General features: G+C 48.3%; 1 protein-coding gene across 1 annotated transcript in view; it reads right to left on the reverse strand.

Moving 5' to 3' along the window:
* ACRBP (acrosin binding protein) overlaps positions 1-27724 on the reverse strand; it is a 62317-nt gene that overhangs the window by 29200 nt on the left and 5393 nt on the right. Inside the window, exons 3-4 of the mRNA XM_030535582.1 lie at positions 12264-12358; positions 263-386 (exon numbers count right to left, since the gene is read on the reverse strand). Coding sequence (XP_030391442.1) covers positions 263-386; positions 12264-12358 — 219 coding nt within the window. The remainder of the gene's footprint in view (positions 1-262; positions 387-12263; positions 12359-27724) is intronic.

Raw genomic sequence — 27724 nt, forward strand, 5'->3', positions numbered from 1 at the left:
CATACACACAACCCTTATCCCACATTGCCAGGGATGCACACTCCTACACCCACCTTGTAACACATTGGCCTGCTCACCATACACACCTGCATGTCCCACTGCATTCACACATGTTCCCTTCCCTCCCATCGGGCCCAAACGCTGCAGAGAGCTTCTCAAAGAGTCAGGACACAGGGGAGGGCCACAGGGAACACAGGGGATGAGAAGGGCACGTGGGGAAAGAACCGGAGGTGAATATGGAATTCACGCAGCACCATGGTACCTGCTTCGCTAGTGGACCCAGCACGGGAAGACCAGTTGCTTTTTGCCCAGGAGCCCATGGTATCAGACACCTCTCCTTGGGCACGATGTTCTTTGGAGGGATCCATATCAGGACACAGGATCCGCTGAACAGGGGGTAAGGAAGGTGAATCTAGAGACCCCACTGTACCGTCCCTCTGAAGCCCACACCTCCAGTGCATTACACTCAAATGAGACCTCTCCCCCTACTGCCGTAATCCCTGTTTGAGATAATCCCAACAAACGCTCTCACCTCTGCTGCAATAATCCCTTGACATGCCTCCTCTTCACTATGATAATCTTCTCAACACAACCACTGTGGAAACTCCTCCCCTCAATTGTGACATCCCTCTCTGAAACCCCTCCCCTCTAATGCAACTATGCCCCCCAAAGCCCTCCCTTCCACTGCATTAATCACCACCACACCCCGGCCACTCCACTGCAATTATCCCCCCCAAACTCCACCCCCTTCACTCTTATAATCTGCCCAAACCCCTCCCATACAGTGCAATAACCCCTCAACCCCTCCCCTCCACTGTTATAATCCCCTGTAAAACCCGCCCCTGTGGTTCTCTCAGTAAAGTTACGGCTCTGCAATAATCCCTCCCCTCCCCTAAGAAAATCCCCTCAAACACCCTCCTCTCCACTGTGATAATCTCCCTCAAAATGTCAACCCCTCCACTTTATAGTCCACCCAAACCCCTACCATCCACTATGAAAAATCTCCCCAGAAACCCCTCCCCTACATCACAATAATTCCTGTGAAACCCCTCCTTTCCAATTCAATAATCCTTCCCAAGCCCCTCCCCTGCCATAACCTCTCAAACCCTTCCCCTCCACTGAAATAATCCCCCAAGAAATGCCTCCCCTCCATTGTGACAATCCCCCAACAAACTCCAACCCCTTGACTATTCACACCCTACACACTACAGTAATAATCTTTGTACAAACTATGTCTTCTAAGGTAGCATTTGAAAAAAACTCATTATTTGCTGGTTAGTATTGTCCTGGTAACATACGTGTGGCAATACTTTGTGCAAAGTCATAAGATTTCTCTGTATGCTATTATTAACCCTTGTTCCAAACCTCACAGCCCTGCCCAGGCAGAAGTCAGGTCTGCCCAAAGCAAAAGAAGGAACGTGTGCATGCTTTAATGTGCATTTAAGCAGTAAACAGAGTCATCATGTAGAGAGGGGGAACAAATGAACTTCAAACAGGGGGACGTGAGGGACAGCAGGAAATATCCTTCCACACAGACTTTTTGGCTCCTGGATCTCTGCTGGAAATGTTTTTCAAGAGGGAGACAGAAATGATAAAAAGGAAGGAGAAACACCCCAAAGCACCCCAACTCTCTCCCTGCCTATTGCATTCACTGCATCTGAACAGACAAAGAAAGCAGTGATTGGATTCAGGGGTGGGGGTCCTGACCTAAAGAGATGTCAGTAAGACTGCTGAAAGCAAGTTGTGAGAAAACTTTGCTTTGAATCTAATATAGTTTGTTAAGCTAGACACTAGAAAGTGTTTTATCTTCATTTTTCTTGTAACCATTTCTGACTTTTATACCTCATTCCTTGTACTCACTTAAAATCTCTGTCTTTGTACTTAATAAACTTGTTTTAGTGTTTTATCTAATCCAGTGTGTTCAAGATGAAGTATCTGAGTAACTCCATTTGGGAGTAACAAGTTATGTGCATATTATTCCCTTAAAGAAATAGTGGACTTAATATATTGGTACTGTCCAGGAGAGGACTGGGCAGTACAGGACATATGTCTGGGGGGGGGGGCAGAATCTAATACTGGTGCTGTGTTGGGATCACCCTGCAGTATAGCCAAGGCTGGTAAAAGCCAAGGTGTGGCAGGCTGGGCTGCAGCACACACACAGACATGGCTGGGAGTGACTTACATGCTGGAGACTGTGAGCAGTCCAGGTTGGAGGCTGCAGCAGCAAGGCATTGTAAAGGGCACCCCAGGTTATGGGACAGGGGTGAAAAAGGCGCCCAGCAGTATGAATTGTACCCCTGGTATGTCACACCTTCCCTTCTGATGCAATAACCACCACCACACCATCTCTTCTCCACTGTGATAATCCCTTTGAAACCCCATCCCTCCACTAAAATAATCCATCCCTGAACCATTGTAATACCCCCCTAGCCCCACTCCACTGCAACAATCCTCCTGAAACCCCACACCTCCACTGTGATAATCCCCTTGAAACCCATTCCCTCCACTGCAATAATCACCTTTAAGACCCTCTTGTGACACTCTGTGCCTCAAAGCAACAACCTGGCACCCACATAGTTACCATGGTGACATGATTATGATATGTTTTGTACAAAGTATGCCTTGTGAAGTATCACTTTGAAAGTCTTGATCTGTTGAACATTAATATCCTGTTGGATTGTATGTGCTATCATTGTATGTGGAGTTATGAAGTTTTGCTGTGTGTGTGTTACTGAAATGTGTTATGACGTTGGAAACGCCCACAACCAGCCTTTCAGGTACAACAATAGGGCAGCCAGAAATGGATGATGGCCCATTAAGAGGAACATACACTCACAAGGACTGTCCCAGGTACGGTATATAATGGAGACTTCTCACAGATAGCATGTAGGCAACGGAGACTGTTTGTTTGATTCACATCATAGCAACGGATCTTTCCAGCAGGCTGGAAGAAGCTATAAAAGGGGAAGTGACATCGTTGCTTGACCTCTTTCCCCCCACAACTCAGCAATTGGAAGTAAGCCTGTAGAACAAAGACTGAACTGGGGAGGTGGTCCCAGGCTGGAAAGGAGAATCCCAACCTGTGCCTTAAAGAACAATACCATTAGGGTGAGACATTGCTTGATTCAACTCCTGTCCAGACTATAGAACTCAGATTGCGGTTTTACTTTTATGTCTTAGCTTTGATCTCTATGCATGCCACTTATAATCACTTAAAATCTATCTTTCTGTAGTTAATAAATCTGTTTTTATATTTTACCTAAAACAGTGTGTTGTTTGAAGTGGTTGGGGAATCTGCTCAGGAACAAGAGCTGGTGCACGTCTACTTTCCTTTGTAGAAGGGGTGGACTGGTTAATCAATTTATGCTGGTTAGGCTTTTGACCAGGGTAAGAGGGTACAGCTCTGGGATCCTTGGCTGGATAGCTGGGGGCTGGCTGGAGCCTCTCTATTGTTAGTTCATAAGTGGGGCTAGGAAAAATATTCATGTAACTCAGCAGGGGGTGTCCCTGCCTGTAGATGACTGTGTACCTGAAGTGCAGTACCTGGAGAGGATTGCAGCTAGTCATAGCATAACAATGGGAGAGGGAGCCCAGGTTGGTCAGACAGAGAGCTCAGCAGTACCCCTGCTCCAGATTGCACACCGGGGAACCCATCACACCTCCCTTCCACTATGACAATCCCATTGAAACCCCTGCCCTCTATTAAAATAATTCCCCTGAAGCCCCTCCCCTCCATTGCGATAATCCTCCCTGAAACCACAGCCTTCCCCTCTTCTACAATAATCTGTCCCCAAACCCTCCCCACATTGCAATAATCCCCTTGAAAACCCTTCTTTCCAATGAGATAATTCTTCCAAAACCCATTCACTGTCATAACCCCTGGAATCTCATCTTCTCTACTGAATTAATCCTCCCCTAAGCCCCTCCCCTCCTCTGTAATCCTCTTCAAACCCCAAACCTTCACTTCAATAATCTTCACAACGCCTACCCCTCCACAATGAAAATCCCCCCCGAAACCCCTCACCTCCACTGTGATAATCACCTTGAAAACTCTCCTTTCCAATGCAATAATAATTCCCTTGAAACGCCTCCCCTCAAGTGCACTATTCCCCTTTGAACACCCTCCCCTCCACTGCAATAATCCCTCTGAAACCCCTTCCCTCTTGCCAGAATCCCATCCCCTTCCCTCCTCTGTGATAATCCTGCCAAGGCCCTCCACTGCATTCATCTCCCCAATGCTCTCTCCCCTCCACTAGGATAATCCCCACAACCCTCCCCTCTCCACTGTGATTATCCCCTTTAAGACCCTCTTCTCCAAACTCTTCCATTCCACTGCAATAATCCCCCTGCAAACACCCTCCCCTCTGTTGTGATAATGCCCTTGAAATCCCTCCCCTCCAATAATTTGCCCCCGAATCCTGCCCCTCCAATAACCCTCCCAGAAGCCCCTCACTTCCAGTGATAATGTTCACAGAAGTCATCACCTTTCATTGTGATAATCCCTTTGAAATCCCCTTCCACTACAAAGTCCTCTCAAGCCCCTCCCCTACACAGCAATAATCCTTCAAACTCCTCCCCTTCACTGCGATAATCTCTCCCTCTCTCCCACAGTGATAATCCCCTCCAAATTTCTGCAGTCCACTGCGACAATCCCCCCATAACCTCTCCCCATTACTGCAATAATTCCATGGAATCCTCTCCTCACCACTGCGATAATCCCCTCAAAACCCCTCCCCCTTCCCATGTGATAATCCCCTCAAAGATCCTTACCTTTTCTACAATAATCCCACTGATACTCCTCTCCCACTGAGATGATCCCCCCCAAACACCCTTCCCCCATTGTCTTAATTCCCCACAAAGCACTCCCCTCCTCGCTATAATCCTTCCTAAACACCTCTCCTCCACAGCAATAATCCCTTGAAACTCCTTCCCTCTATTGAGATAATCCCCCTGAATCCACTCCCTCCCACTGCAATAGCTCCCTAAAACCGTCTGCTCCACTGTAATAATCACTCAAATCCCCTTCCCTCCGCTGCAATAATCCCCCCAATTCCCTTACTGCAATAATCCCCCCAACCTCCATATTCTCCTGTGATAAATGAAGCGGGGTAGCTCCCTTTTATGGACATCCAGCCAGACAGTAGCTATAAAATTCCTCTCACTGGCTATTCTCTAATTGCTCTACCTGTTAAGGGTTAAAAAGTCTCACTGCTAAGCATAGGTAAAAGGAAGTGGGTGGGCATCCAGTCAAAAGAGCCATGGGAAGGCTAGAACTGAAACAAGACTCCCCTTTTGTCTGGCTGTTGTTGTTCTAGGGGAGAGGCAGACAGGGAGCAGTTATGCTATGAGAAGCTTGGGCTGGGTATGAAAAATTATCACTATCAGACCTAGAAACTACTCATCTAAAACTCCAGAGTAGTGGGTGGTCACCCGCTCCTGCCCTGAAGGGCTTAAAACAGCCCTTGGTGAGGGCTACGGTAGGGGAAACCTGGGCTAATTGGGGAAGGAGCCACAGCTGGGGCCACGCCCCAATCAGGGCGCAGCTAGCCCTATAAAGGGGCTGCTAGGCTGGAGCTCAGACAGAGTCTCTCTCTGCTTCAGAGACGGGGGTGGGGTCTGCCTGCTGGAAGCTCACGGTGCCTAGAGTGAGGCAGGGCTGGGGAAAGGCCGGAGGGGCTGGGGAGCTCCAGGTTGGCAACTCCCTAGGCTGCAGGGCCTTGCCCAAAGCTGCATAGAGGCACTGGATTGCAGAGTGAGGCAGCAGGTCCAGACCCAACCTTGCCTATGATGAGTGGCTGATGCTGCAGTCTGCCCCAGGGCGTGGGGCGAGTTGGTGACTGGCAGTAACCTACAACTGAGGCGAGGCAGGGAGAGTGGGTGGGGGTTCCCGGGGAGGGGAGACCCTGAGAATGAGGGGTGTACTGCCAGGGGGTAGCACCCCAGATAATGGGGCACCGAAGTTCAGGGAGGGACGTGGGCACCCAACGGCAGCAGGACACAGGCCTGCAGAGGGCGCTCTGGAGGCTGGAGAGCTAATTCCCTGAGACAACCAGCAGGAGGTGCTGCGGGGATGAGTCCCACACGCTTACATCCAGATATGTAAGCAGATCAGGAAATGTCTAGGAAGACACAATTAGGTTTATCCCTTTTATTTCTTTATGGCTTGTGGATTCCTGTGTGTTAACCCTAGGTGCTTTTGTTTTGCTTCTAACTTTAAACTGGACCTCAGGAGAACTAATCTTGATGCTTAATCCTTGTAATTGTATGGGGATTTTTGTTTGTTTGTTTTTTTTAATCTAGCAAAAACCTAAATCCCAGATGTATTTTCTTTTAAAAAAAAGTAATAAAATTTACCTTTTTTTAAAAACTAGAATTGCATTTGTGTGTCCTAAGAGGTTTGCGCACATTTGTTTAATTAGCTGGTGGCAACAGCTGATGTCTTTTGTTTTTCTTCTGAGCTCTTCCCTGCGGGGGTAGGGGCGCTTGAGGATACCCCACAGGAAGGAATTCCCAAGTGAGCCTTCCTGGGTTCTCAAAGGGATTTTGCACTTGGGTAGTGGCAGCATCTACCAATCCAAGGTCAGAGAAAAGCTGTAACCTTGGGAGTTTAATCCAAGCCTGGAGTGGTTGGTATTAATTTTTAGAGTCCTTGTGGGCCCCCACCTTCTGCACTTGAAGTGCCAGAGTGGGGAATCAGCCTTAACACCTCCACTGCAAGAATCCCCCCAAATCCCCAGCTGAGCAGCGAACAGCGAGGCTAACAAAGGGGGTTTGACTGGGATCTGTCTGAGAGGAACTACGTTAAGTGCTGCATTGGGGGGCTGAGTATCTGAGTATCTGTTGTGGGGAGAGTTCGTCAGTTTGACCGTGTGCTTCATTGTTTGAAAACTGTGAAATGGGAGTGCTTTGTTCCAGGTGGGCCTTGAGTGGGCCTGATTGATTGAGTGGAGGGTAGCTTTCATCTTACAGGCTTCTCTAAGAAGTAATTGCAACAGCTGAGGAAGCTCTGAGAAGGAAGGTGATATGGATGGGGAGTGATCAGCTGTTGTGACCTGCACAGGATGTGACATGTTCGTCTTTCTTCACAGGACAGAAGTGACTTTGTCTGTACAAAGTACAAGTGGTCTCCATATTGGGACAGTTCAAGGACTGGAGAAACAAGTACCAACCCTGTGTTGCAGAAGAGAAAATGAAGATTTCCTGGACAGACATCAGGATATGCTTCCACGGGCACACATTCTGAAGATTCAGAGCAGGTTGTGCAGCGGGGACAGAAGGAGGGTGAATAAAACTGGCAGCATGTGACCTCAAGAAGAAAAAGGAGCATCCATGTACCAGCAATGCAGATACAGATGAGCAACTGTTTTCATGTTCTCTCCACAGGTACTAATGTAGAGAGTGGACTAGATGATACAGCTGAGGGAAAGGAGCAGGAGGAGACCCCACTGACTGGAAGGCATGAGATGCATTGTCCTAGGGATAGGGGTTCCACAACCACCGTCTCAAGAGAAGGAGGTGGGTGGTAGTGGTTGGGGACTCCCTCCTAAGGGGGACTGAGTCATCTATCTGCCGTCCCAACCGGGAAAATCGAGAAGTGTGCTGCTTGCCTGGAACAAGGATTCACGATGTGATGGAGAGACTGCAGAGACTCATCAAGCCTTTGGATGGCTACCTCTTCCTGCTTCTCCACGTGTGCACCAATGATACTGCCAAGAATGACCTTGAGCAGATCACTACAGACTACATGGCTCTGGGAAGAAGGATAAAGGAGTTTGAGGCGCAAGTGGTGTTCTCGTCCATCCTCCCTGTGGAAGGAACAGGCCCAGGTAGAGACCATCAAATTATTGAAGTTAACGAATGGCTAGGCAGGTGCTGTTGGAGAGAAGGCTCTGGATTCTTTGACCATGGGATGGTGGAAGGAGGATTGCTAGGCAAAGACGGACTCCACCTAACGAAGAGCGGGAAGAGCATCTTCACAAACAGGCTGGCTAACCTAGTGAGGCGAGCTTTAAACTAGGTTCACTGGGGGAAGGAGACCAAAGCCCTGAGGTAAGTGGGATACTGGGAGGAAGCACAATAGGGGAGGACTCCTGTCTCATACTGAGAAAGCAGGACGATCAGCGAGTTATCTTAAGTGCCTATACACAAATGCAAAAAGCCAAGGAAACAAGCAGGGAGAATTGGAAGTCCTGGCACAAGGAATGATGATGTGACTGGAATAACAGACTTGGTGGGATAACTCACATGACTGGAGTCCTGTCATGGATGGATATAAACTGTTCAGGAAGGACAGACAGGACAGAAAAGGTGAGGGAGTTCCATTGTATGTAAGAGAGAAGTATGACTGCTCAGAGCTCCAGTATCAAACTGCAGAAAAACCTGAGAGTCTCTGGATTAAGTTTAGAAGTGTGAGCAACAAGGGTGATGTCATGGTGGGAGTCTGCTATAGATCACCAGACCAGGGGGATGAGGAGGACAAGGCTGTCTTCCAGCAACTAACAGAAGTTACTAGATCACAGACCCTGGTTCACATGGGAGACTTCAATCACCCTGCTATCTGCTGGGAGAGCAATACAGTGGAGCACAGACAATCCAGGAACTTTTTGGAAAGTGTAGGGGACAATTTCCTAGTTCAAGTGCTGGAGGAACCAACTAGGAGCAGAGCTCTTTTTGACCTGCTGCTCACAAACAGGGACAAATTAGTAGGGGAAGCAAAAGTGGATGCGAACCTGGGAGACAGTGACCATGAGATGGTTGAGTTCAGGATCCTGACAAAAGGAAGAAAGGAGAGCAGCAGAATACAGACCCTGGACTTCAGAAAAGCAAACTTTGACGCCCTCAGGGAACTGATAGGCAGGATCCCCTGGGAGAATAACATGACAGGGAAAGGAGTCCAGGAGAGCTGGCTGTATTTTAAAGAATCCTTATTGAGGTTGCAGGAACAAACCATCCCAATGTGTAGAAAGAATAGTAAATATGGCAGGCAACCACCATAGCTTAACAGTGAAATCCTTGCTGATCTTAAACACAAAAAAGAAGCTTACAAGAAGTGGAAGATTGGGCAAATGAACAGGGAGGAGTATAAAAATATTGCTCATGCATGCAGGAGTGAAATCAGGAAGGCCAAATCACACTTGGAGTTGCAGCTAGTAAGAGATGTTAAGAGTAACAAGAAGGGTTTCTACAGGTATGTTAGCAAGAAGAAGATGGTCGGGGAAAGTGTGGGCCCCTTACTGAATGGGGGCAGCAACCTAGTGACAGAGGATGTGGAAAAAGCTAATGTACTCAATGCTTTTTTTGCCCGTCTTCACGAACAAGGTCAGCTCCTAGACTTCTTCACTGGGCAGCACAGCATGGGGATGAGGTGACCAGTCCTCTGGAGAAATAAGTGGTTCAGGACCATTTAGAAAAGCTGGACGAGCACAAGTCCATGGGGCCAGATGAGCTGCATCCAAGGGTTCTAAAGGAGTTGGCAGATGTGATTGCAGAGCCATTGGCCATTTTCTCTGAAAACTCATGGTGATCGGGGAGGACCCGGATGACTGGAAAAAGGCTAATGTACAGCACATCTTTAAAAAAGGGAAGGAGGAGGCTCTGGGGAACTACAACCTCACCTCACTCCCTGGAAAAATGATGGAGCAGGTCCTCAAGGAATCAATTCTGAAGCATTTAGAGGAGAGGAAAGTGATCAGGAACAGTCAGCATGGATTCACCAAGGGCAAGTCATTCTTGACTAACCTAATTACCTTCTATGATGAGATAACTAGGCTGACCAGAGAGCAAGTGTCAAAAATCGGGACAGCAGGTGGGGGGTAATAGGTTCCTAGGTGAGAGAGATCCCAAAATCGGGACTGTCTCTATAAAATCAGGACATCTGGTCATCCTAGAGATAACTGACTCTGTGGATGAAGGGAAAGAAGTGGACATGTTATTCCTTGACTTCAGCAAAGCTTTTGATATGGGCTCCCACAGTATTCTTGCCAGCAAGTTAAAGTAGTATGGGCATAGAAAGCTGGATAGATCATCGGGTTCAAAGGGTAGTGATCAATGGCTCAGGGTCTAGTTGGCAGTTGGTATCAAGAGGAGCACCCCAAGGATTGGTCCTGGGGTCAGTTTTGCTCTACATCTTCATTAATGATCTGGAGGATGGTGTGGCTTGCACCCTCAGCAAGTTTGCAGATGACACTAAACTGGGAGGAGTGGTAGATACGCTGGAGGGTAGGGATAGGATACAGAGGGACCTAGACAAATTAGAGGATTGGGCCAAAAGAAGCCTGATGAGGTCAACAAGGACAAGTGCAGAGTCCTGCACTTAGGACGGAAGAATCCCATGCACTGCTACAGACTAGGGACTGAGTGATTAAGCAGCAGTTCTGCAGAAAAGGACCTAGGGGTTACAGTGGACAAGAAGCTGGATATGAGTCAACAGTGTGCCCTTGTTGCCAAGCAGGCTAATGGTATTTTGGGCTGTATAAGTAGGGACATTGCCAGCAGATCGAGGGACGTGATTATTCCCCTCTATTCGGCATTGGTGAGGCCTCATCTGGAGTACTGTCCAGTTTTGACTCCACACTACAAGAAGGATGTGGAAAAACTGGAAAGAGTCCAGTGGAGGGCAACAAAAATGATTAGGGGGCTGGAGCACATGATTTATGAGGAGAGGCCGAGGGAACTGGGATTATTTAGTCTGCAGAAGAGAAGAATGAGGGCGGGATTTGATAGCTGCTTTCAACTACCTGAAAGGGGGTTCCAGAGAGGATGGATCTAGACTGTTCTCAGTGTTGGCAGATGACAGAACAAGGAGTAACGGTCTCAAGTTGCAGTGGGGGAGATTTAGGTTGGATATTAGGAAAAACTTTTTCACTAGGAGAGTGATGAAGCATTGGAATGGGTTACCTAGGGAGGCGGTGGTAGAGGTTTTTAAGGTCAGGCTTGACAAAACCCTGGCTGGAATGATTTAGTTGGGGATTGGTTCTGCTTTGAGCAGAGGGTTGGACCAGATAACCTCCTGAAGTCCCTTCCAACCCTGATATTCTATGATATTCTCTACTGCAATAATCCCCCTGTGACGCATGGCTAGAAAGGGTTAAACAGCCTGCAAAATAAATAATCCACAGAGGACATGTGGGAGATAATGTTTGTGTTTTTGTGTACTTACATATGTATGACTAGGGTCCATAATGTAATCAACAGTCTCTGTCTATGCTGCATTCTGATAATTCAGAGGTCAAAAGAACATCCTACCATTTAAATGAATTGTAAACGTGGAATCTCTCCGTATTCATCTCTCTTTGAAATGTACTGTGAATGGTGGAGGAACAACCAAGTGGCCTTATGTTAATTTGAATAGCTAAGGACCTCCTTCAAAATCATCCTAATTATCTTTTGTTCCCCTAGCAAATCCCAACTTGTCAAAGAGGATGTGAAACTGTATAAAAGATCCTTGGGTCCTGATTCTGTCATCTCAGATTTGCTTAGACTTCATCGGCGGAAGTCTGAGTCGCAAGACTGAGGTCCAAGTTATGCTGGTATGCCCTGAATATGAGATTTGGACATTGGCCTATGACCTATGAACTGAATTCTAAAGGAGCTCTTTGGAACTACAAAGCTCACCATCTTTGCTATGAATCTAAACCTCAATTAATTGAACTCGTGTCTGTATGTATATTGATATTTTAACCATACTCTGTTTTTTTTAAATAAATTTTAGGTTAGTTAATAAGAATTGACTGACTGTAGTGCGTATTTGGGTAAGATCTGAAACATTCATTAACCTGGGAGGTAATGTGGTGTTTCCTTTGGGATTGGTAGAACCTTTTCTCTTCTATGATGAAATAAGATTTTTCAGAAATCATCACATTTGACGTAGGTACCTGGATGGAGGCCTGAGGCTGGATCACTCTAAGGGGACTGTGTTGTTTGGACTTCTGAGTAACCAGTGAGGTAATAAAGAAGCTGTTTTATGCTGGCGTGGTAAATCTAAGTATTGGAATATCCACCAGCTTTTGGGGTTTCGCTGCCCCACTTTTTGCAGTTTGCCCTAATTTAGTAACCACAGGTGACCTTCACTAGGACCCTAGTCACACCCCCAAATCCCTGCCCCTCCACGGCAATAATTCTCCCTCCCCACCCCGCAAAAACCCAGACCTTTCACTGCAATAATCCCCCATCCCCCAAAAAAACCCTCTGCTCCACTGTGATAATCCCTCCCACCCCCCCCCCAAAAGCCATCGCCGCCACTGTTCTAATCCGCCCCGCCTCACCTTGGTGTAGTACTTGCGGTTGGAGCAGCGATAATGTGCAAACTGGCAGAAGGTTTGAAACCACGAGGCATCTGGGAGGTCAGAACAGATAGGGCCTAGAAACAGGGTGAGAACTGGTGTCAATATTAACAGGGAACTCACTCCCCTGCCCACAGGTGTATGAATCACAGAAGATCAGGGTTGGAAGGGACCTCAGGAAGTCATCTAGTCCAATCCCCTGCTCAAAGCAGGACCAATCCCCAACTAAATCCTCCCAGCCAGGGCTTTTTCAAGCCTGACCGTAAAAACCTCTAAGGAAGGAGATTCCACCACCTCCCTAGGTAACCCATTCCAGTGCTTCACCACCCTCCTAGTGAAATAGTTTTTCCTAATATCCAACCTAAACCTCCCCCACTGCAACTTGAGACTATTACTCCTTATTCTGTCATCTGCTACCACTGAGAACAGTCTAGATCCATTCTCTTTGGAACCCCCTTTCAGGTAGTTGAAAGCAGCTATCAAATCCCCCCTCGTTCTTCTCTTCTGCAGACTAAACAATCCCAGTTCCCTCAGACTCTCTTCATAAGTCATGTGCTCCAGCCCCCTAAACATTTTTGTTGCCCTCCGCTGGACTCTTTCCAAATTTTTCCACATCCTTCTTGTAGTGTGGGGCCTAAAACTAGACAGAGTACTCCAGATGAGGCCTCACCAATGTCAGATAGCGGGGAATGATCACGTCCCTCAATCTGCTGGCAATGCCTCTTCTTACACAGATTAAGGCAAGGGCACCTGTTTGTTGGATGTGGAAGAAAATGCTGAATGTGTGCATGGGGACCCAAAGCACCCCTTAGAGCTAAGCTCTGTGCTTAGCTTAGACTTTAGGGTCAGAAGGGACCAATGTGATCATCTAGTCTGACCTCCTGCACAAAGCAGGCCACAGAACCCTACCCATCCACTTCTATAACAAACCCCTAACCTATGTCTGAGTTATTGAAGTCTTCAAATTGTGGTTTGAAGACCTCAAGCTGCAGAGAATCCACCAGCAAGTGACCCATGCCCCACGCTGCAGAGGAAGGCGAAAAACCTCCAGGGCCTCTGCCAATCGGCCCTGGAGGAAAATTCCTTCCCGACCCCAAATATGGCGATTAGCTAAACCCTGAGCATGTGGGCAAGACTCACCAGCCAGCACTCAGAAAAGAATTCTCTGCAGTAATTCAGATCCCATCCCATCCCACATCCCATCACAGACCACTGGGCATACTTATCTGCTGGTAATCAAAGATCAATTGCCAAAATTAAGCTATCCCATCATACCATCCCTTCCATAGACTTATCAAGCTTAGTCTTAAAGCCAGATATGTCTTTTGCCCCCTCTACTCCCATTGGAAGGTTGTTCCAGAACTTCACTGCTCTAATGGTTAGAAACCTTCGTCTAATTTCAAGTCTAAACTTCCTAATGTCCAATTTATACCCATTCGTTTTTGTGTCTACATTGGTACTAAGCCTAAATAATTCCTCTCCCTCCCTAATATTAATCCCTCTGATATATTTATAAAGAACAAGCACATCCCCCCTCAGCCTTCTTTTGGCTAGACTAAACAAGCCAAGCTTTTTGTGTCTCCTTTCATATGACAAGTTTTCCATTCCTCGGATCATCCTAGTAGCCCATCTCTGAACCTGTTCCAGTTTGAATTCATCCTTCTTAAACATGGGAGACCAGAACTGCACACAGTATCCTAGGTGAGGTCTCACCAGCGCCTTATATAACGGTACTAACACCTCCTTATCTTTGCTGGAAATACCTCGCCTGATGCATCCTAAAACCGCATTAGCTTTTTTAACGGCCATATCACATTGGTGGCTCATAGTCATCCTGTGATCAACCAATACTCCAAGGTCCTTCTCCTCCTCTGTTGCTTCCAACTGATGTGTCCCCAATGTATATCTAAAATTCTTATCATTAATCCCTAAATGCATGACCTTGCAGTTTTCACTATTAAATTTCATCCTATTACTATTACTCCAGTTTACAAGGTCATCCAGATCTTCCTGTATGATATCCTGGTCCTTCTCCGTGTTAGGAATACCCCCCAGCTTTGTGTCATCCGCAAACTTTATTAGCACATTCCCGCTTTTTGTGCCAAAATCAGTAATAAAAAGGTTAAATAAGATTGGTCCCAAAACCGATCCTTGAGGAACTCCACTAGTAACCTCCTTCCAGCCTGACAGTTCACTCTTCAGTACGACCCGTTGTAGTCTCTCCTTTAACCAGTTCCTTATCCACCTTTCAATTTTCATATTGATCCCCATCTTTTCCAATTTGACTAATAATTCCCCATGTGGAACCATGTCAAATGCCTTACTGAAATCGAGGTAAATTAGGTCTACTGCATTTCCTTTGTCTAAATAATCTGTTACCTTCTAAAAGAAGGAGATCAGGTTGGTTTGGCACGATCTACCTTTAGTAAAACCATGTTGTAATTTGTCCCAATTACCATTGACCTCAATGTCCTTAACTACTTTCTCCTTCAAAAATTTTTCCAAGACCTTACATACTACAGATGTCAAACTAACAGGCCTATAGTTACTCGGATCACTTTTTTTCCCTTTCTTAAAGATAGGAACTATGTTAGCAATTCTCCAGTCATACAGTACAACCCCTGAGTTTACCGATTCATTAAAAATTCTCGCTAACGGGCTTGCAATTTCATGCGCCAGTTCCTTTAATATTCTTGGATGAAGATTGTCTGGGCTCTCCGATTTTGTCCCATTAAGCTGTTCAAGTTTGGCTTCTACCTCAGATGTGGTAATATCCACCTCCATATCCTCATTCCTGTTTGTCATCCTTCCATTATCCCTAAACTCCTCATTAGCCTTATTAAAGACTGAGGCAAAGTACTTATTTAGATATTGGGCCATGCCTAGGTTATCCTTAACCTCCTTTCCATCCTCAGTGTTTAGCGGTCCCACTTCTTCTTTCTTCGTTTTCTTCTTATTTATATGGCTATAGAACCTTTTACTGTTGGTTTTAATTCCCTTTGCAAGGTCCAACTCTACTTGGCTTTTAGCCTTTCTCACTTTATCCCTACATGTTCTGACCTCTCTAAGGTAGCTTTCCTTGCTAATCCCACCCTTCTTCCACTCCTTGTAGGCTTTCTGCTTTTTCTTAATCACCTCTCTGAGATGCTTGCTCATCCAGCTTGGTCTACAACTCCTGCCTGTGGGTTTTTTCCCCTTTCTTGGGATGCAGACTTCCGATAGTTTCTGCAGCTGCAACTTAAAGTAATTCCAGGCCTCTTCCGCATTTAGATCCACAAGTTCTTCAGTCCAATCCACTTCTCTAACTAATTTCCTTAACTCTTTAAAGTTAGCCCTCGAGAAGTCAAAAACCCTAGTCCCAGATCTATTTTTGTTTATCCTTCCATCTAGTTTGAACTGAATTAGCTCATGATCACTCGAACCAGTTAATGCTCAGACAGTCTCCTGGCTGCTATATACTCTCCCTATGTCAATCTGTGGGAGTGCCTACTTTGACCACCTGCTTTGGACCTCTGTGACAGAGTGGGAATTGTTTACTTTCCTCATGGATTGTATTTTCTAAATGGACAACCAAAATAATTCTCAATTACTGAGGGACAATCTCCACTCATTGATACATTTTGCTTTCCACAATCAAATCTCTGTACAACTTTTAATGAGTGATGTACCCAAGTATTCAGATTCTAATATATAAACTGTATTGTTAAAGCTATTCACCTAAATTTGGGTTATTGCTGATTAAATAGTCATATGATACATAGAGTACATAAAAACAAACTTTGTATTTGTGCATAATCTATGAACTATATCTAGATGTGCAGACACTCTTTTCTTATTCTAAGTATTATATACTTTTAACATTAGCTTTAATATAAATTTCAAAATTTTATGCAGCCTCTGTGTGACTCAATTTCCCTTATGTGCTGCATTGTTACCTAGAGGCGGGAAAAGGACTGCTTGCTCTCCGGGCAGGTGAAGAGACCGATATGGGTAAAAACAATAAGGAGTCCTTGTGGCACCTTAGAGACTAACAAATTTATTGGGCATAATAAGCTCTCGGGGGGGCTAAAACCCACTTCATCAGATGCATGGAGTGAAAAACACAGTCAACAGTATATACATGAAAAGATGGGAGTTGCCTTAACAAGTGAAGGGTCAGTGCTAATGAGGTCAATGCAATCAAGGTGGACATCACCCATTTCCAACAGTTGACAAAAAGGTGTGAGTATCAGCAGAGGGCAAAATTACTTTTTGTAGTGACCTACTCACTAGATGTGATATAGATAGATATGTGTCGCCTAGTTGCCTGGGCCTTGATCCCCATATCAGTGGGGCATCTGAGAAGACAATGGTAAATCCATTCACTAAGATGTTCACACCTAGCGACCAGTGACCCAGAGAGATACAGACTTCCCCGCCTCTCAGCAGTGGGGCTGAGCCACACTTTCCCTGGGCTGGGGAGGAGGTGGAAATTAAGTGTAGGCTATGGGAAGCAGTAGGGACACACACCTAAGGGTCTGATGGAGCAACAAAGAGAGATTGAACACTGGGGTTCACTACAGCTTGGCTGGACTCTGGATATCCTCTCCATCTGGCTCCCATCCACAGGAGCAAGGGATAGGCTGGGTTTCACGGGATCACCGTGGGCATTTCCACATCCCCCACTGGAATCTTCTGGTCTGGAAAGAAAGTCTCAGCATGCAGCTTTCTGTACAGGCCAGTGTTCTGAAAGGGTGCGTGAACCAAGCACTTTCCCTGACCATCCCACAGTGATATTAGTGAAATGGCCTCCGTGATCCACCAGCGTGCACAAGACAATGCAGAAGTAGCCCTTTCTATTGATGTACTCCATCGCAAGATGGCCTGGGGCCAAAATGGGGATGTGTGTCATCTATTACCCTGCTGCAGTTAGAGAATCCCATTGCGGCAAAGCCATCCACTATTTCCTGCACATTACCAAGAGTAGTCTTTTGTAGCAGGAGGGGATTAATAGCCTTGCACGCTTGCATCACCACAACCCCCATGGTGGACTTTCCAACTCTACACTGATTCGCAACTGACTGGTAGCAGTTTGGAATCACCACGTTCCACACAGCGATCACCACTCACTTTCCAGCAGTGAGGGTAGCTCTCATTCCGGTGTCCTTGTGCCACAGGGTGTGGTGAGCTCCGCACACAGTTCCAGGCAGGTGGCTTTGCACATCTGAAAGTTCTGCTGCCACTGCTTGTCATCCCACACCTGCATCATGAGGTGATCCCACCACTCAGTGCTTGTTTCCAAAGCCCAGTACTGATGGTCCACTATGTGCAGCTGCTCCGTGAATGACAGCAGTGATCTTGAATTATTTGTTTCCACGGCAGACAGCAGGGCAGGCACCACCGATTCATCCTCCCTTTTGCAGCTCATTAAATATTGCAGACCAGCCATGTTGTTTTCATAATACACATCACCAGACGGGTCAGCAGTTCAGGATCCATGCTTCTCAGGCAGAGATGGCAAGCGCACAGTTTACAAGGACTGTTGAAAATGGCACAAAATGCTATCGGCTCCCAGAGCTCTGAGTGGCAGAGGGTGATGGAGGCTGGCGAGTTGCACAGTGGGATAGCTACCCACAATGCAACGCTCTCTGTTGATGCAAGAGCAACGACTGTAGACACACTCTACCGCCACAAGGAGCATTGTGTGGAGACGCAAAACTGATGTAATTAAAGCAGCTTATTATCACTGACATAAGTTAAGTCAATTTAACTCTGTAGTGCAGACAAGGCTTTAACAGAGCAATGGCTAACGGCTGCTTTTTAGGGTTTCTGACACAGGGAAATTGACTGGTATCATTACACAGCTTTAGTTATACAAGTGTAACTTAGGGTGACCAGATATCCCAATTTTATAAGGACAGTACCAATATTTGGGACTTTTTCTTATATAGGTGTCTATTACCCCCAATCCCCCGTTGCAATTTTTCACACTTGCTGTCTGGTCACCCTAGTGTAACTCCTCACATGGATACTCAGTAGTGCAGAAAAAGAGCTACTTTTTTCCAAGAGTGCATCTTCCTCTTCCCCCTCCTTTCTCTCCCCTCCCCTCCCCTCCCAGTCCCTGCTCCTCTGCACAAATCAGGGGGACTGGCACTTCCCGCTCTCCAACCAAACATGCAGCATTAATTCTGACCTCTGGAAGAGCTGAGTGAATGGGGGATGGGGATGGGGATGGGCTGGGAGTCCAGCCTGGGAAACTCAGAAAGAAAACAAAGAAGAGCCCTGAGTGAGGGGAGGAAGCTGCTTGGAGGACAGCCAGCTGCTTGTAAACTCTCAGCCTGGAGCTGCCAGGACAGCTGAGGGACACATGAGCAGCATGCCACCCTGAGCTCACCCTGCAAGCCAGCACCTTGCCAGAGAGCATGGAGAGTGTGGACTGACCTAAAGGGGGAAGGGGATTGCACTGGCACAGAGCAGAGTCTCTGTATCTAGCCGAGTGTGGGGGTGGGAAGAGCTGTTTTGCTATATGCTGTGCCCAGCTCTGTGTAACCCCTGCTAGAGAGCTTGACTTGGGGCTGCTCCTGGCTTTGCCCGCATTAGATAAAAGTGTTGTTCTATTCTTAAGTGTGGTGCTTGTTAGGGGTCAAATCTAACACACACACTCACTCCCTGCAGGGGAGTCAAGAGCTTGTGCCCAGGTGCATGGCTGGGACCTGGGACCCCTTACCCAATCGTGGTAGCCCTCCACCTGACACTCCTGTCACTTTGGAAGTGATATAAACTAAACCAGAAAAGGGCAGTCTTGTTCTGGGATAACAATAAGCACACTATGAGTTATAACTATTGCTATATCATTATACTGGTAAAATTTCCCATGCAGACAGGCTCTTCATTTGTCAACATTTACAACTAGCAGTTGCAGGAAGAGAATATATAGCTAGGTGCTTTCTCAAAATCCTCCTATATGCTTTGGAAAAATACCATGTGCCTAAAAGAAATATAAAATCTGAGAGGTATGTTTTTAGTAACTGTGAGCAAAATAAAACTGAAATTAGACCAGTATGCAGCCAGGCTGTCCCACTTAGTGTCATCATGCACATTTGGCTCACTTGCTCGTGAACTTGTTAGAAATCATATAGTTTTGAACAGCCAAGAAAAGGTCAGAACACATATGCCTCCACAGTCTTGAGTTGGAATTTAATCAGGCTGTTGACATCTGCTGTAGCAGTGAAGAAGTAAAGAAACAGATACAAAAATTTAAAGCATTAAAAATAATGGAAGACATACACCACATGCAAAACAAAGGCAAACAGACTAAAACAAGAAATAAGACTACAGTTTCCAAAGGAAGACAAGCACAAGCAATGCAAGAATTGTGGAAGAAGAAACCTTCAAAAAAAGCAAATATCTGGGATATGTTGCTACATGTGCTTACTGCACTGAAATAAATTCTTTTGTAAAAGTATGCAAACAGTGCCATATAATGGATAATAGTCCTATAATGTACAGCAAGTGGGAAGTGACAATGGCATATGTCCTCCGATGAGTTTGTCTTCACCACCCACTGCTTTAGGGCTGTGAAATGCAAAAAAAAAAGGGTGTTTGCAGAACTAAAAACTGTCAGACATCACCCCAGGCACCCAGTTCAGACAAATGTCACTTTGATAGAAACTTAAAAGACAGACTGACAAACTGGCAGAGCTGGGAGGCTGAAAGAAAGTAACATGACCAGCAGACTGGATAAGTGTAAGCAGGGGAATGGTCCCGCTACTGTGGGGAACTTTCCTGGCTTCTGCACTACCCTGGTGAAATGGACTCACGGAAGGATCGGAGGCCTCCCTGCCCTTGAGGACTTCCTTCCACTCTCCTGTCTGGCAGAGTCCTTGTAACCGCAACAAGGCTGGGCCCAGGATTACTGAGGGGCTCAACCCCCAATCTTGCTGTGGTCACCTAGGTCAGGGGCTAGGGTGTCCCCACTCTGGGGTGCTCTCTCTGCACTGGATGCTTTCCTGACCCACTGATCATTACATATGATTTAAAGCAATACAGTTTATTTAATTAACAATTAATTTAAAAGGGAATAAGGAAAAATGGGAAAGGTTAAAGGAAACACATCACCCTGCTCTGTGGCAGGGAACGTCACAAACAGCGTCTCTGGAATGTCAGGGCAGTTCAGTCTGTTCCTTGTAGGTCCCAGGCCGCCTTCTCAGGCCCTGGCTGTGCTGCAGGGACGCTGCGGGTCAGACACTTGCTCTGGTGGCGGCCACATGCTCTCAGGCTCTAGGTGGCAGGCCAGCATCTTTCCAGCATCGCCCCCGCCCTGTCAGGGTTACGATCCCTCTCCAAGTCTGGCCTGCAAAGCCTCTTGGCTGAGGCATCTCCCTGTGCTGGGCCCACTGCCCAGGGCCCCCCTCGCTCTCCCCAGCTGCTTACCACACCTGGCTCCAGACTGCTTCAGCCCCAGCTCCAGCTCCAGCTCCACCACTCTGTATCAGCATGGCTGCTGCTGCTCTGCCTCCAGCTCCCTGGGCTGCTTCTCTGGCCCGGGTTGCTACAGCTCTGCTCCCAGGACAGGTCTGCTCTGCAGGCTGCTTCTGTGACTCTGCTCCCAGCTCTGACCTGCTTCCTGGGCTGCTTTTCTGGCCCCTCTGGCTCTGGTTGCTGCAGCTCTCCTCCCAGGGCAGGTCTGCTCTCTCTGGGCTGTGCTCTGGCTTTGGGGATGCAGCTCTGCTCCCAGCAGCTTAGCTTGGGCCCCTGCTCTCTCCTTAGCTAAGCCTCACTCTGTCTGACCCAGGCAATTCCAACTTACAGAGGACTGGACCCCAGGTCTCCTGACTCCTTGATTAGCCTGTCCACCCTGTCAATCAGGCTGATCTGGAGCACTGGCCTCTCCCCATTGCCCCCAGGACTGTCAGTCTCAGGGGACTGTCAGTCTCAGGGTCCTGATTTCCCATTGATCCTTCCCCTTTTGGTACTGGGAGCTAGCCAACCAAAACACCCCCACTGAATGTTAGTAAGGCGGTAACTGTCCCCTTACATAAACATGGTACTTATATAAAAAACAGGCAAATTGCCTGCATACTGACCCCTTACGCCTCCATAAACCTCTACAACACTCCCATCATTTTTTTTTTTTTTTTTACCAACAACAGAAGGGATCCTGCCAAAAGCAATGTTCTTTTCTGTTTAGATGTTAAAAATGGTTTCTGTCTGGTAACACTTGAGGAAGAAAGCACCTATTCAACATCTTTCCGGACTCTTTGGGCAGATCTAGATTGCTATGAATGACATTTGGCTTTAATCGCTGGTGCCAGAATCATGAAGTGCTAGAGGAACGCGAGGTGGTTAATAGTATCAGAGGGGTAGCTGTGTTAGTCTGGATCTGTAAAAGCGGCAAAGTTCTGTGGCACTGCACCTATTGGGTATCCGGGAGGTGGGTGGGCAGAAGCCTGCCCACTGCTAAAGGATCCCCCACCCCCAGCCTAAGGGGAGGATCCACAGGACCTCAGAACCCAACTGATTCCAGGGGACAACTAATAAGAGAACAGGGACAGAAGTGCAGTCAAAGGGGCATAAGAAGAGAGCCTGATGGGGACACCGAGCAGAGAACCCTGGACAGCACCCACTGCTCCTCAAAGGCATCAAGGGACCCAGTGGACGCCGCCCAGAGGAACTCTGCCCAGATACGTGAAGGGACTAAGGATCGGTAACAAGCCCCACAGTCACTGGAGTCTCCATCGGCCAACCTCCTCTCCCTGGTTGCGTAGATGACCATTTTAACCAGGGCGAGGAGGAGGTTGACCAGGATGTCCCGCGACTTTGTGGGGCCACGGATAGGGAGTGCATAGAGAAGGAGGTGAGGGGAAAAGTGCAGCCAGAAACGCAACAGGATGTTGATGAGGAGCCGGTATAGGGGCTGCAACCTGGCACACTCTAAGTAAACGTGCGCCAGGGTCTTCCTCGCGCTGCAAAAGGGGCAGGTGTCTGGGACAGGGGTAAACCGCGCCAAGTACATGCCCATGCTCATGGCCCCATGGAGGAGCCGCCAATCTGTGGCACTGTAACGGGGTCGTTACCCGTTCCTGCCCTTCGGGGTGGAAAATAGCCCAGGAGAGGCCTGTGGCTGGGGCAAGAAGCCTGGGCTGATTAGGGAAGGTAGGCTCAGCTGTGGCCAACCCCCCAATCTGGCCCAGCTGGCCCCTATAAGAGGCAGTGAGCCAGAAGCCCACTCAGTCTCCCTCTGTTTGTAGAGGGAGATGGGCCTGGCTGTAAGAAGCTAGAGACACGGTACCTGAGTGGAGCAGGGCTGGGGAAAGGCAAAGGAGCTGGGGAGCTCCAGCCTGGAAAGCCCCAGGCTGTGGTCTAGCACAAGGCCAACAGGTACTGGGGGTTGCAGAGGGCAGCCCAGGGGTAGGCCAAGGCAGCAGGTCCAAACCCAACCTTGCCAGTGATGAGCAGGTTGATACTACAGTCTGCCCCAGGGCACGGGGGCTAGACGATGACTGACAGTAGCCTTATCCTGAGGCGAAGTGGGGATAGAGGGTGGGGGTTCCCTGAGAAGGGGAGACCCTAAGACTGAGAGAGAAAGGGGTCACTGCCGGGGGGCAGCACCCCAGCTAACAGGGCACCGGAGTCCAGAGAGGGACATGGGGGGCCAAGTGGTAGGGGATCACTGGCCTGCAGAGGGCGCGCTAGGCTGGAAATCGAGCTAATTCCCTGAGAGACCAGCAGGAGGTGCCGCAGGGGTGAGTCTGCACCCTTACAGGCACCTTATAGACTAACAAATGTATTGGAGCATGAGCTTTTGTGGGTGAATACCCACCTCCTCGGATGCATGAGGTGGTTAATGGAATTGCAGATGACAATTTGGTTGTGAAGACTCCCTTGAAGAAGCTAATGCTGATCATAGTCGTGCCCTGGTAGCACTGCTTTATAGTACACCAGTGAAGCTCAAACTGAATAATAAAAAAAATTAGACCAGGCCTGTCATCTGAGCTGTATATCAGATACCTTCTAACAACAGAGGGCTTAAAACCAGGCTCTGCGATGGCCCAAATCATTTTGGAGTAATTCTCTCTCCTCAAAATGTGCAAGACATATGGCAGCTTTGTCGGATCTGTTAACGATCCCCCCAAATTCCTGCCACATCTGTCATGGAATCACTGGGGCGGTGCTCTGGAACTACGCTGTATGAAGCCAGCCAGGACTCTAGATTCATAGACTCATAGATTCTAGGGTCAGAAGGGACCAATGTGATCATCTAGTCTGACCCCCTGCACATAGCAGGCCACAGAACCCTACCCATCCACTTCTATAACAAACCCCTAACCTATGCTTGAGTTATTGAAGTCTTCAAATTGTGGTTTGAAGACCTCAGGCTGCAGAGAATCCACCAGCAAGTGACCCATGCCCCACACTGCAGAGGAAGGCGAAAAACCTCCCGGGCCTCTGCCAATCTGCCCTGGAGGAAAATTCCTTCCCGACCCCAAATATGGCGATCAGCTAAACCCTGAGCATGTGGGCAAGACTCACCAGCCAGCACTCAGAAAAGAATTCTCTGCAGTAACTCAGATCTCATCACATCCAACATCCCATCACCAACCACTGGGCATACTTATCTGCTAATGATCAAAGATCAGTTGCCAAAATTAGGCTCTCCCATCATACCATCCCTTCCATAAACTTATCAAGCTTAATCTTAAAGCTAGATATGTCTCTTGCCCCCACTACTCCCCTTGGAAGGCTGTTCCAGAACTTCACTCCTCTAGGGGAGCATGCGTCCTCTCTCTGAGCATACTGTCTCCAGGGCAAGAAGCTTACACAGCTTTGCCCTTCCTGGGTCTGACCTTGGAGCATTCAGCATCCCCTTCCACACTGTGCACTTCCTGCAGCGAGTCCACCTGGGTGGGGCTCCTGGGGAAGCCAGAGGGCACTGCACCCAATGCTGCAGTCAGATGTGACTCTCTGCCAGCATAAAATGGAAGGTTTGTTAGTCAACAGGAACACAGCATAGAACAGAACTTTTTAGCACAGAATTCAGTGACTTTCAGGCGAGTCCATCTTGGAGAGTCCCGGGTCAGGCAGCCTAGATTCCCCCTTTTCCAATCTCCCACAAGCAGACTGCCAGCTTCCAGTGACTTGACCTCAGACACCCCCGTTGCTCCTCCTCTCTCTCTTTGCCTTGCTTATGGGGCAAAGAGTCACCTGGTCGCATCCCCCTCCTGGGTCTCAGGTTATGAAGGGTACTGGTCATAGCATATGTGCAAGCAGCTGGAGCAGCTTCACCTGCCCCACAGGTCTCAGTCAAAGTCACACACTCCTATTTCCACCACTGGAGGTATTGGTGCAGCACACAGGGAAACTGAGGCACACACAGTATTAATGAAAAATAGTAACACTCACAAAGGCTCAAAGTAAGACTCATATACAACATAACAAGAGAAAATCCCCATTTTGTCACAACACCTCTCCCAGGTCCTAACATACTCTGATGCAAAGGAACCTGTAAATGTGATTCCAGTGAATGTGGATTGGAATAATCATTATTGCATGATTAGCCTGTAGCATGTTGCCACTGGGACACAAAGTGTAATTATGCTTAGTCAAAGAAGGAATACTTAGGCATGGTTTCTGCATGCACCAGGTTTGCACGGCATCTCCTGGGATGTGATCATATCCATGCAGACACAGACCTGGGGGAATACTCCTTCCCAACCTCACATATGGTGATCATTGAGCAAGAACCAGCCAGCCAAGCTACCTGAGAGAGAATGCTCGATGCCACCTCAGATCCCTGGCTCACCCTGTCCAGTGTCCCATCTCCAGATGTGGCCATCCCTGATGCTTTAGTTCAGAGGAAGGAGATAAAATGAAAAAAAGAAAAAACAGCATACATTGTGGGGGGATGGGAACCAAACCCTTCCTGACCTCTGTTTGTGACTAATTGAAACCCTGAGGTGTGAGCTTTAGGAAGATAAGACATAAACCACAAGTGAACCTTAGGGTTGTCAAGCCTACCCCATCACTAGCAACCCCCTCATACAATCACATTCATAAATTTATCCAGCTCTCTCCTAAAACTAATTAAGTTGTTTGTCTCCACAACTCTTATTGGGAGGCTGTTCCAACGCCCTCCTCCCCCGCCCTCCGCCCCGATGGTTAGAAACGTCTTCTATTTTCCAGCCTGAATTTGTTCACAGCCACTTTATACCCAATGTTTTTATTGCAACATTGTCCTTTAGCTTAAATAGCTCTTCACCCTCCCTGGTGTTTACCCCCTAATGTATTTATAGGGGCGCAATCATATCCCCTCTCAGCCTTCCTTTGCTAGGCTAAACAAAAAGTGTCTTCTCATAAGACTGGCCCTCCATTCCCCAGGTCATCACGGTAGCTCCTCTCTGCTCTTGTTCAAGTTTAATTTAATCTTTTCTGAATATGGGTGACCAGAACTGCACACAGTATTCCAGATGAGGTCTGACGAGCACCTTTCACAATGGCATTAACCAGGGCTGGTCTCAGTGAAATGACACCCTGGGTGAACTTATATTTTGATGTCCCCATGGACACCCCATCCCATCACCCCTGACCCCCAAGGCTGCCCACATCACCCCTGACCCCCACAACTTGCTCCCAACACCTCCAAGCCCCACTCCCTCCCCCCTAGCTCTGAGGGTTGTTTTTTTTGGGGGGGGGGGTTGGCAGTGTGCTTGCTGGGAGAAATGTGAGTGTGAGAGAGGGGAGTGTGTGTGTGTGTGCCTGAGTGACTGTGTCAGCACACTGTCTCTTTAAGAAGAGCATTCAGGAACCTGAACAGCAGCACTGGCAGCTCCCACTCTGGACCCAGAGGCACTAGCACAGACTTGCTCCCCCTGACCCCCACCCCAGCTCAGCAGAGCCTGGGTACACAGGTGAGGGGAGGGGGATACGCCAACGTCACCCCCCCCCCCCGCACGCTCTGCACAGCAGACAGGAGGAAGGCTCCAGGTCTGAGCTTGGCCAGGGGCAGCTCCATGGAGGGGATGCGGGGGGAGGAGCAGCAATGACTGCAGACAGCAGTGGAACAGGGCAGCAGGGGAGGAGAGGCATCCCTGCTTCAGAGGAGTTACCTGGCTGGTCCATCTGCCCCCCTGCAGGTTGGTCTGTCCCTATTCTCCAAAAACTGCTGTGCCTGCCTGGCTGCCTCTAAGCCTTGCTGGCTGTCAGCAGGTCAGGTGGGTGGGAGGTACCAGCATGGTGCCTTCTTGAATACCTTGGGTGGCTCAGCTTCCTCATCACTAAAGAGGGACCTGAATAAGTCCCTATGTCTACTGGAAATGTCTCACCTAATACACCCTAGGATCACATTTGCCTTTTTCACAGCCACATCACATCGGTGGCTCATAGTCGTTTTGTGATCAACCCACACAACCGAGTCTCTCTCCTCCTCTGTGGCTTCCAATTGATGAGTCCACGTGGACTTGTGCATGTCCAGCTTTTCTAAATAGTTCTCAACCTGTTCTTTCACCACTGAGGGCTGCTCACCTCCTCCCCACACTGTACTGTCCAGTGCAGCAGTCTGGGAGCTGACCTTGTCTGTGAAGACTGAGGCAAAAAAGTTTTGAGTACTTCAGCTTTTTCCACATCATCTGTCACTAGGTTGCCTCCTAAGTTCCCTGTAAGCTGTGCAGCAACCTATTTAGTGCTGTGCATGTGCTCAGGGAACCCGCCCAGGGACCTGCTGTGGCTGGGGGCGGGGTGCCCCTCCATCGGCCCCCACTGAGCCCAGATCCCCAACTCCCCTGGCCTCAACTGTGCTGTGGCGCAGTCCAGGGCGGCTCATCCCCAGGCACGACTGGGGCACTCAGATCTCCTGGGGTGGGACAACCAGAGCAGCTCGCACCCAGGTGCAGCCTGGGCAGCCTGTACCCAGCTGTGACCAGGGAGACCCAGCCTGGACCCAGGCATGGGTGCAGCAGCCCTCCCCTGGCCTGGCCTTGCTGGAGCCAGGGGGGATGGTATGCCTATCCTGCAGCCACAGCCCAAGAGCTGCTGCAGCAGGAAGAGGCACCTCTCCCCCCAGTACAGGTATTGTTGCTGTGGGGAGAGAGAAATGCTGTAGCTTCTGAGTACCCTCCTGCACCCCCACCCAGAGCCCTCACCCCCTGCACCCAACTCTCTGCCTCAGCCCTGAGCTCCTCATCACCAGCCCCATCCAGGAGCCCACACCCCCCAGCCAGAGCCCTCAAACCTCTGCACCCCAATCCTCTGCCCTAGCCCTGATCCCCCTCCCATACACCGAACCCCTCAGCCCCATCCCCACCACGTGCATTTTGTTATGTGCACCAATATGAAGGTGATGTGTGACACATCACCTCCATATTGGTGCACATGGGTGGGAAAAAATAGAGAGAACAATGTTTGCCTCCCCCATTCAATAAGGGTCCCACACTTTCCCTGACCTTCTTGTTGCTAAGGTAGTTGTCATT

The sequence above is a fragment of the Gopherus evgoodei genome, chromosome 1 (assembly GCF_007399415.2).
Source record: "Gopherus evgoodei ecotype Sinaloan lineage chromosome 1, rGopEvg1_v1.p, whole genome shotgun sequence".
NCBI classification, from domain to species: domain Eukaryota; kingdom Metazoa; phylum Chordata; order Testudines; family Testudinidae; genus Gopherus; species Gopherus evgoodei.